The following is a 10,976-nucleotide window of genomic DNA, read 5'->3' as shown; positions in this document are numbered from 1 at the left end:
AGGTTATGAATCATCTGTGTTCAGTTCAGTTGCTCAGTCGTGTCCGACTCTTAGCAACCCCATGAATCGCAGCACACCACGCCTCCCTGTCCATCACCATCTCCCAGAGTTCACTCAGACTCACGTCCATCGAGTCCTTGATGCCATCCAGCCATCTCATCCTCTGTTGTCCCCTTCTCCTCCTGCCCCCAATCCCTCCCGGCATCAGAGTCTTTTCCAATGAGTCAACTCTTTGCATAAGGTGGCCAAAGAACTGGAGTTTCAGCTTTAGCATCATTCCTTCCAAAGAAATCCCAGGGCTGACCTCCTTCAGAATGGACTGGTTGGATCTTCTTGCAGTCCAAGGGGCTCTCAAAAGTCTTCTCCAACACCACAGTTCAAAAGCATCAATTCTTCGGCGCTCAGCCTTCTTCACAGTCCAACTCTCACATCCATACATGACCACAGGAAAAACCATAGCCTTGACTAGACGGACCTTAGTTGGCAAAGTAATGTCTCTGCTTTTGAATATACTGTCTAGGTTGGTCATAACTTTTCTTCCAAGGAGTAAGCATCTTTTAATTTCATGGCTGCAGTCACCATCTGCAGTGATTTTGGAGCCCCCCAAAATAAAGTCTGACACCCTTTCCACTGTTTCCCCAAATTTGGGCTTCCCTTGTGGCTCAGCTGATAAAGAATCCTCCTGCAATGTGGGAGACCTGGGTTTGATCCCTGGGTTGGGAAGATCCTGTGGAGAAGGGAAAGGCTACCCACTCCAGTATTTTTTAAGTTTTAAAAATTTTTTTAAATTTATGTTTAATTGGAGGGTAATTGCTTTACAATATTGCATTGGCTTCTGCTATAAAACCACATGAACCAGCCACAGGTACACGTATGTCCCCTCCCTCCTGGTCCTCCCCCCACCACACCCCCCATCTGTGCTGTCACGGGGCCCCCCGTTGTCACGGACCCCCCCATCTGTGCTGTCAAGGGCCCCGTGTCGCCCCTGTGCTGTGCTGCGGCTCCTCACTGGCTGTTTACGCCTGGCCCTGTACGTATATCAGCGCTGCGCTCTCAGTCCATCCCGCCCTCTCCTTCTCCACCTGCGTCCACAGTCAGCTCTCTGTGTCTCTCTTCTGCCCTGCAGATGGGTTCATCAGTGTCATTTTTCTAGATTCTATGCATGTGCATTAATATACAAAATTTATTTTTCTCTTTCTGACTTACTCTGTGTAACAGTCTCTAGGTTCATATTTTATGAGTTTGGACAAATATATAATGATACATATCTATCATTCAGGGTACAGGGTATTTTCAGGGCCCTTAAAATCCTCTATACCATAAAGTATCTTTTCAAAAATAAACTCAACTAACTTTTATCTCATCAAGTCCAAATATCTCATTTCACTGAGGTAAAAATTCAGATTTCCTAGGTTATAACCTCCTTTGTAAGAGACCCCGATTCATCTTTATAGCATTTTCCCTGCCATAAACACAATAGGTGCCCCATAATTATTCGAGAGACTAAAGAAGGGAAATCAGCATTTGCAAACAGCTGTCTAATCCCACAGCCACACCTGGCCTGGCCTCCAGCACTTCCTCAAAACCACCTCTCTGCAGTCTTGGCATTTTCAGGCCTAGAGAAGGCTGTAGAAAAGCATCCAGTTTGATGAGACATTTTCTTTCTGAAACTTTTAAACAAGCGAACTGGAGAAATCTATGTTCAGGACATCACGAAGAACTAATACATGGATCAAGTCCATTGACTATGGTGCTGTGTTGGATAATACGGAGAACCAGTATCTAGAAAGCCAAGAAGTAGCTGGTCGGGCAGAGATGGCAAATACTTACTTAGTGCTTACACAGAATGCCTGCACATACGTCTTAGCTAATTCAGTCCTCACAAGAATGCTGAGAGTTTACGTACTGGGTTTTTTGTTCCCTTTTCCATCCCTACTTAACAGGTGTAAAAATAAAAAACCGACCCCTGAGCTCACAGGGCTGGGACAGGCCAGCCTTTTTCCTCCTCCTCTTCCTCACTGTGTCCTCTTGCCTCTGACCCCAGACAGCAAATGCCTGCCTGTCGGGAGGTTTCCCTCCACGTTGGGAAAATACTCCAAAATATTAATTAGGAGTGAAATTGCGGGTCCTTTGTTTGGAAGGCTCTGGTGTGACCCGCAGTCCCATCACCTGCCTGATGCCTTCCTGGGCCCTTACTAGGAATGCATTATTGCTCTTCTAAAGTTAGGACCAGTACCTAAGATACTCTGTTTTTTAAAACAAGCCTCTTGAGTCGTATCTTCTTTAAACCACCTTGATGAGGACAGGGTTTCGTAAAAATCCTCAGTAGGTCACAGAGGGCTCATATTTTGTTTTCTTTGGCAAAACAAGCCCTCACCACCCCCTCCCCTACTCATCTGCGCCCCGCCCCCCACCCGACCCCAGGCTCCAGTCCGTGAGGCGGCGATCCACCCCGGCGCTTGGGCCCGACCGCCGATCCGCGCGCCCGCCGCCGCCGCCGCCGCCGCGCTCCCGGCACTAGGCGGCCGGGCTAGGCGCGCGGCCCGCCGTCCCTGCTGGTCCGCCGCCCCCCCGCCCGCCCCGCCCCGCCCCGGCGCGTATTTCCATTTTAAACCGCCGCCCCTCGCCCGCGGCCCGCGCAGCTGCCCGCGCGTCCCGAACCCAGGGAGTGGAGGAGGCTGCGGACTGTGCAGACAAGGCCGGAGGATGCGATCGGGCACCGCGCCGTAGACAATGAAGCCGCGGGCGCCGCCGTCCGCCCCGGGCCCCGCGCGCCGCCACCGCACCTGCCGGCGAGCCCGGCCCCGCGCCTGATCGCCCGCCGGCCCCCGCCAGCCCATGGCTCGGCGCCCCGGGCCCGGACCCCCGCACTCGGGCCGCGCGGCGCAGGGGCTGGCGGGCGCCAGGAGCACCGTTCCCGCAGCCTGAGCGCGCTCCGCCCCGCCTCGCGGCGAGCCGGGGGGCGTGGACCCTCTCCGGGCGTGCCCGCCCTCCCCGCCTCGCCCGGCGACCGGGCCCCGACCGGCGCGGCCCGGCGGCCCGCGGCGCGCTGGATGCGGCGGAGCCCTGGCGGGCGGCCGCGGCCCGGGGCGACATGTACCTGCTGGACGGCAGCGGCGAACCCGCGTCTCCGCCCGCGGACGCGATGCCGCGCGGGCCGCCCCCCAGGAAGACCGTCTACCGCATCTCCGTGACCATGGTCAGAAAGGAGCCGCTGGGCGCGCCGGGCCCCGGCGGCTCCGACCCGCGTCCGACGTGGAGGCCCCGGCCCGCGCGCTCCCCGGACGCGCCCGGGCGGCTCGTGGAGGAGGCGGCGGGCGCTGAGGACCCGGAGGACCGCCGGCCGCCGCGCACCTGGGACTTCCGCACCTTCCGCACCCGCAGCACCGGGCAGCTGGAACTCGGGCGGCTCCGGCCTTGCGCACGCGGCCCGGAGCCCGAGGACCGGACCGGCAGGCCCCAGGCCATGGAGGAGGAGGTGGAGGAGGGGTCGGGCTCGCCCGCGCCGGGCAGTCCGGACGTGGAGGGGGCCCGGGCCGCGCCCCTGCGGCGGAGCCTCAGCTTCAGGCACTGGAGCCGACCCGAGGCGCCGCGGGGTAGGACCCTGGGCCGCGGGAGGCGCTACAGCAGCTCCGGGAGCCTGGCCTGGGCCCCGGGCGGGGAGGAGGTGGCCGACCCCGAGGCCGCCCTGGAGCCCGCGGCCTCTGAGCAGCCCGCCTCGGAGAAGCGCAACACCCTGGACGTGGGTGAAGTGCTCAGCAAGAACGACGCGCTCTCGGACCTGGAGCGCTGGGAGCGCAGCAAAAGCAAGAACCGCACGCTGGACAACAGCGACCTGCAGCGGCTGGAGCGCGCGCGGGCGGCGGCGGCGGCCGCGGGCCACGGCACGGCGTCGGAGCACCGGCTGCTGCGCTTCTTCAGCGGCATCTTCGCGCGCAAGGACGGCGCGCCCGGCGGCGGGCCCTCTCCGCGGAGCGGCGCGTCGCGGTCGCGCGGCTACTTCAGCAGCCTGCGGCGGGCCCCGGCCGACGCGCACTCGTCCAGTGCGGAGAGCATCGACGGGTCCCCCCGCAGAGGTGGGCAGCGCGGCCCGGGGAGGGGAGGGCCTGAGTGGGGTGGGGGGTCTCCGCAGGCGGCCTGCCTGGTAGAACACGCCGGGGCTTGGTCAGGAGTGATCAGGGACCGACCCTCCCGGGTCACTGATGGCAGGTGGCCGTGCAGGGAGTGGACTCCGGTACTGCGGGTCTGGAAGTTCTTGCCCCTGCTCCCGGCCGCGTGTGCTGGTGCCCCTCAGGGCCTGTCACTGAGGCCACTGTGAGCCTGTCTGCGGAGACATCACCTTGCCCAGCGGTGTCTTTCCCCCGCAGTTGCTGGCGCAGCCCTCTTTCTCCATAAGCTCGGGCTGCACTGCGCGCGTGCTGCCTGTGATACCTGTGGGCTGCCCCAGGGACCCCGGCTTGGCCCCTGAAGCCACCACGCAGGTGATGCTGCCTGGCCGGGAGAGGCGGCTTCCTCCCTGGTTAATTTCTTCCTCCCGCGTCCCAAGCTGGTCTCTGCAGACGCCACCGTCTGCGAATGCTGCTGTGTGGCCTCGCTCACCTATTGCCCTGCTGGTTAAGAGGGTTCACTCCAGTGGTCAGAGCTGGGTCTCTGCCCACGGCCTCCCTGCCAAGTGGTGTCACGTGGTGAGAGCGCTTCCGAGCCCCGACTCTAATTCCTGGGAATGTATGCTGGCATTCAGGCAGGAAAACCACAGCCCCACAACATATCCTGAAATCTCAGTTCTCTGTTCTGCCAGAGGGCTTACAGAGAAGGTTCTGGAGGCAGATGTAATATTCCCTTGCAAGAACCAACTGACCTTCTGGTACTTGTTCGGGAGTCAGAGTTCTCCAGAAACAGCAAAACTCTGCGTGCCTGGGCAGCACCCTAAAGGGAAGAGGCCAGGTGCAGGGGGATGGCTGGATTGTTGCACCCTTCTTCTCACCGGGGAGGGCTGTGAGCGATGTCTGAGAATATTGGTCCGTGCATTTTCCACCACCGAGAAATCATTAGTAACGTCCTTTCTGCTAATTACCAAACTCTGCTGTCAGTAGAGATGGAGGTGGGTGAAGCACTCTTGTGTGGATTTTTAATTAGAGGTTCTCAACTGCTAACTCACCACCCCTGGAGACAGTGTTCCTCCTTAGTGGACTTCACAGGTTAGCTGGCTGCCAAGCCCTGTATTAAAACCAGCCGACACAAAGAAACCACTGCCCTCACTGAAGTTCTTTTTAAGGTAAACTGAACACAGGCGATGTCATGTTCCCATCCGCTCCGGTTCATCCTCAGGTGACAGAAGATGTTTGGAACCAGGCAGTCGAATGTGCGGTGTGTTAAAATCTGAATTTTTTGATTAATGAGGACATAGCAGTTCTCGGTAGTTCTTTGTGGTTAACTTGCTGCCCACACCTTTTGTTTTAACCTGCCCTGGAATTTTTTAGAAGACACCACATTTGACTTCCACCATTTTCCCATCCCTTCCCACATACCCTTAAAATATTAAAAACAACACAAGTTATTGCCCTCATTGAACGCTGAGACCCTTGGTTTGTAGTAAGTTACCGCTGCCATCACTTGTGTTCTGGGGGGAAGTTCTGCTCTGCAGGCAGCTCTTCCTCTATGATAGCAGGCTTGCATCTTTGTTCTCACAGTCTTAGTAGAAAATAGTAATTAGCTGCCTGAGTTGCAGACAAGTACACCAGTAGTGAGGGGCGTGGAGCTGGCCCACACACCGCTTAGGAGGCAAGTGCTTCGTCGTGGCTATGCAGGCAAGTTAGAAGCTGGTCAAATGGATTGATAGTCGGTTTGGAGTAGTAAAGATGTGAAGTGTATCGGGAATTTTTTCTCTCTCTAGGGCAGTATATAAAATATAGTAATAATTAAAATCACACTTGGTTGCTTTATCCCTGTGGCCCTTCCTTCTCAGGGTGGAATTACTTTCATCTGAGAGTAACCCTCTAGCATTGTGGGTTGTGTGGGAAAACAAATAAATGTTCGTGAACTAGATTAGAGGATACGCAGTCAGAACTCTAGGGCCTTATTTCACGGTTCTAGGTAATCACAGAACTACTTCCTTCGCCTGTCTTTTGGCAAACAGGCTTGAAGCGTAAGTGTCCTCAGGATTTTTGTAAGCCCTGTGTCTAATTCCAAGGAAAAGGTGCAACCCCACAGCTTTTTGCTGTTCTCATTTTATCATACTTGCTTCCTGTGGCATAGATTATGCAACATTTAGGTGCTGTTTAAATGAGGTTTTGAATTTTGGGCAGAATCCTCTCTCGGGTAGCATTCCTGTGCCATGGAGCCCAGGTTCAGTCTTCCCTGTGAATGTCTGTAGCGCCTTAAACTACGGAGCCAGGTGGGTTTGCCAGATCTGGAAGATGAGGATTTCAGGAAGGTCGTGTGGTGTGGTGAGGCAGAACACGGCTTGTGAGGTCGGGCAGCACCCTGTAATCAGACACTCTCAAAGGGCAGCAAAGCTGGAGATGTTCACGCTCGGCATGATAAATATGCTTTGTCACCGAGAGGCTGCTAAATGTTTGTGAGTCAGGCTTCCATCTTCAGACCTGTTTGGATATCAGAGTTACAGGTAAGCTGTTGCAGACCTGTGATGTGATGTGTTTGAAGAGGAGCAGTCGCTAGCTTTAAGTCTCAGCCACTTTGTGTCAGACTTTGACGTCCTTTCAAGTGTAAAGGGCCTTAGAGGAGATTTGTCGTGGGGGGCAAGTTTTCCTTTTGTTACACACTTCCAGCTGTTAAATTTTTTTTAATTTGGCCATGCCATTTCTGACCAGGGATCAGACCCCTGCCCCCTGCATCGGAAGTACAGCGTCTTAACCCCTGGACTGCCTAGGAAATCCCTCAGCTGTTAAGTTTTTGAACTGACTCTTGGGAAAGAACTTTAAAAGATTACCTGATTATTATGTAACTGGCCTCTTAGAGTTAATTTGCTTAGTCTTGGACCAGGTACCTTTGTAAGATGGTTAGAGTCTGATTTTAAGAATGCACACAGGTTCATACATCACATTGCTATGGATTTCTTATAACCTTACCTCAAGGCTTTAGGGTTAAAGAGTTTTGAGTTTGAGCAAGCTCCAGGAGTTGGTGATGGATAGGGAAGCCTGGCGTGCTGTAGTCCATGGGGTCCTCAAAGAGTCAGACACGACTGAGCAACTGAACTGAACTGAGGGTTAAAGATTAAAAGCTCCTACTGGTATGGGGTGATTTCTCATAGTTTTTAATCCCTAATAGTTTTGTCCATTGAGGAGGCTCTTCCCCTTTCTCCCCAGTGATGTGTATCCTTCGCCTCCCAGGGTTCCAGGGCTGTTGTCCTCAGATTCCTAGCTGTTAGGAAGCCCTGGAATGTTTCAGGGGCTTCCCTGGTGGCGCAGTGGTAAAGAACCTGCCTGTTAATACAGGAACCACAGGAGATGCCGGTTCGACACCCGGGTCGGGACAATCCCCTGGAGGAAGAAATGTCAACCCGCTCCAGTATTCTTGCCTGGAGAATCCCATAGACAGAGGAGCCCGGCGGGCTACATACAGTCCACGGGGTTGAAAAGAATCAGAGATGACTGAGGACTGAACACCGACAGCAACAAAGAATGTTTCAGAGAGGCCTTATGTCAGATCAAGGGCAGTTTCCTGTTACTCGATATGCATGTAACGGGGCAGAGTATGTTGACATCAGTATAATTTAATACAAGGGAAGCTCACATGATGAATGATTCATTAGGCTGTTGGGTGTCACTCGCTGGCGCTGGCCTGGCCAGCCTGCAGATACTCTTTGGGACCAGCTGTGGGCAATGGCAGGCCAGGGTCACACGTGTTTTCGGCGTGTTCTGTTGCTGTCTGGGAGGATTGATTACAGCAATAAAGTGATTCATTGATAGCCCCGACTGAGATTAGCTCTTTAAATTAGTCATTTACAACTGATTTTTGACAACATGTTTTGATGAGTGGCTTTGCTGTTTAATTTTTGATTCTCTCTGATTTTCATCATTCAATTTGTGTAGGCAGAGAGACTGTTCTATAGTTTTTGTTTTTTTTTTAAACTTCAGTGGAGAGGTGAAGCAATAATGAAATGAAATAACTGAAATAACCTGATACATTTTTGGGGTACCTTTTTAAAGTTTGTTTCTAATTGGAGGATAACTGCTTTCCAGCATTGTGTTGGTGTACATCAGCCGTGAATCAGCCATAGATATACATCTGTTCCCTCCCTCTTGAACCTCCCTCCTAGCCCGCTCCCCATCCCTTCCCTCTGGGTTGTTACAGAGCACCTGATTTGAGCTCCCTGTGTCAGAGAGCAAATCCCCACTGGCTGTTTCAGTGTGGTGATGTATATGTTTCCATGCTACACTTTGAAACTTGATTTGTTGCTGAGAAGGACATTCAGGGCTTTAAAGAAAGAGTGTCACTCGAAGTTTCTCGTTTGAGACATTTTGAACTAATTACATACTCAACATTTTGGAATTCACTTTTTTTTTTTAAGTTAATTATTCCAGGTACACATTTAGGAAAATCCCCATCGTTTTATTTATAAGGTTTTCCTGGAGATGGAACAGCTCTGAGCTGTTCCTGAACAGCACCTGGGATGCAGAGCCTCACTGGGCAGCGAGAGATGCTGTGTGTGTGCCGGAGGTTTGGGCTGTGTCTTGCCATGTTAATTTTCTCTAGTTGGAGCCCACTTTTCATCCTAGTCACCTGTCAGCATCTCTGTTAATCTCAACCTGGCCTTGGAATATCCTGTCCCCAAAGGAATGTTTGAAAGTGCCTCTGCTGAAGAATCCTCCAGTTTTAACATGGGCCCAGTGCAGCCATCTGGGTGGTTATACAGTCAAAAATGTTTGGAAGTATAAGACGCAGCTATAAAGCACTGGTACCGCTTTGTATTTTGGGCTGTTTTCTGGTTCTGTTGCATTAAGAGGCATTTGGGTTTCTGTCGTGTACTCAGCAAGAGAGCTGGGGCTTCCTAGGGCACAGTTCCTGACTTCCAAGGTCCGTGGCTGTTGGGGAAGATGGTGAATCCTGTGAAGCACAGCTTCATGGATACTTTGGGGAAGATATGACTTGCATTTCTCTGCACAGCAGACCTCCATTGGAGCACTGACCCTAACATGTTACAGTAAGGTCTGATTATCGAAAAGTGTGGAAAAGTGTTAGTCACTCAGCCGTGTCCAACTCTTTGCGACCCGTGGACTCTAGCCCACCAGACTGCTCTGTCCATGGGATTCTCCAGGCATGAATACTGAGGTGGGTTGCCATGCCCTTCTACCGGGGATCTTCCCGACCCAGGGATCAAACCTGAATCTCTCACATTGCAGGCAGATTCTTTGGTGTCTAAACCCTAGTCCTAGTGTGTCAGAAGGCCTAATATCCTGCCAGGTCTAAGGCTCAGTGAGCCCCTTCTGGGTGTCCCATTCCTTTTCCTTATGCAGGATGAAGAGCGCTGGACTTGGCAAATAGACTTGTAATAAGTGTTTGTGGGAAGAACTGACGAAATAACTGGAGGACACAAGAAAAGGGAGCAAATGTCCATAAAGAGGAGGTGGAGTGAATGAAGGCCTCCCAGAGGCATACAATGATTTGGGTCTTGTAGGATCAGTAGGAGGTTACCAGGTAGAAAAGAGGAGATTCTCGATCAGCAAGTTGGTTGAGATTTCTATAATTAATTCCTTAAAAAAAAAAAAAGGAAAAGATTCCTGTTTCCCTGATCTATATGACTGATGCCATTGTCAGGCATTAAAAAGAATGTTTTGGTTTCCAAGAGGTTTATTTATCCTTTTTTCCTTTTTTGGCATGAGTTTTTTGTTTATGTTGGGAAATTGCTTTTAGGCTATTGTTATGCTTTTTCTGTAATTATGTGAAAAATTATATTCATTTAAAATGGTGACACTGTGAGTAAAATAATGAAAAAGAGGTTTTATTTATTTAGGGCATCAATTGAGATAAAGTATGTGCAGCTGCAGTTATATCCCCAGGTGATGAACAGAATTGGTATTAAGGTCAACAGATTAGCACAAAGAAGGGCGATTATTGCCTTTGCATCATTTTGCGAGAAAGTGCCATCTGCCCAGCATCGTTTCGATGTGGGTTTTGTTCCGCTCACATTGGAGTGTAGTATGGCGATGATGCTTCCTCGTCTGTAGGTTACCGTCTGAGACATTCTCTCTCTCATACATTTCCACCGATCTTGGCTTTCGCATTTGTTCTCTTTTCTGTTGTTATTAATACTTTGCTTAAGACAAAACTGTACATGCCTGTAGAGTTTAAAAAGTGTTAGCACACATCTGTTGGTTTGCCTGGCTTTAATTCAAAGATTCGTCCTGACCTTTTGTTTTCTCATCTCTTCTCCTTGATTTCTTTCTTTCTTTCTTTTTTTTTTTGCTTTGGTTTTTCAGTTCTGACATCCCTCCTGGATCTGAAGGTTCAGAAAGCTTACAGAAGTGAGCTTTGTGGACTGGAGGATGGGAGTCCCAGTCACTCTTTCAGTACCAGAGTGTACCAGCCAGAGGCTTGGGAAGCAATTATTTGGCTTCTGCTTATCTGACCAGTGAAGATAATTAGAAGAGGCACACTTCAGCTGGTGGGAGGGAAGGGGGAAAAGAGGGCCCCTTTCTTCCCATTCCTTATTGAGAATTCTTCGCAAGTACCGAATTTGCTTCTGGCGCGATCATTACGTGCGAGGTCTTGCCTGACATAGTCATTTAATCGACCTGTAGGGTTGCTCCCTTTACTCCATGGGCTGCGTGCCGTGGACGTTCGTCTGTTTGAGATGCTTGTCACAGGGCATCTTGTGTTCCCTCTCGCCCCCTGTGCCTGTCATTGCAAGGGCTGACACTTGAGGATTGCCACCAGCCTCCGATGCAGTTCCTGCCCTCTTGTCCTCAGACCAGAATTACCCAGATGCCTCTTGGTCAGTGGATGGACGTGGGGGA

At 51.9% G+C, this 10,976-nt stretch overlaps 1 protein-coding gene across 10 annotated transcripts in view; it reads left to right on the top strand.

Annotated features, from left to right (window-relative positions):
• AGAP1 (ArfGAP with GTPase domain, ankyrin repeat and PH domain 1) overlaps nucleotides 1-10,976 on the top strand; it is a 576,306-nt gene that overhangs the window by 156,180 nt on the left and 409,150 nt on the right. For 6 of the 10 annotated variants that reach the window (XM_060414781.1, XM_060414721.1, XM_060414676.1 and 3 more), the window contains exon 1: nucleotides 3,020-4,076. The exons of the other annotated variants lie outside the window; for them this stretch is intronic. In XM_060414781.1, the coding sequence (XP_060270764.1) occupies nucleotides 3,095-4,076 (982 nt within the window). In that variant the 5' untranslated portion in view covers nucleotides 3,020-3,094. Of the gene's footprint in view, nucleotides 1-3,019; nucleotides 4,077-10,976 lie in introns of those variants that run through there. 10 annotated transcript variants of the gene reach the window in all.

Source organism: Ovis aries, chromosome 1 (assembly GCF_016772045.2).
Source record: "Ovis aries strain OAR_USU_Benz2616 breed Rambouillet chromosome 1, ARS-UI_Ramb_v3.0, whole genome shotgun sequence".
Classification (NCBI taxonomy): Eukaryota; Metazoa; Chordata; class Mammalia; order Artiodactyla; family Bovidae; genus Ovis; species Ovis aries.
Note: the sequence above shows the minus strand (reverse complement) of the source record. Positions and strands in the feature narration are given on the sequence as shown.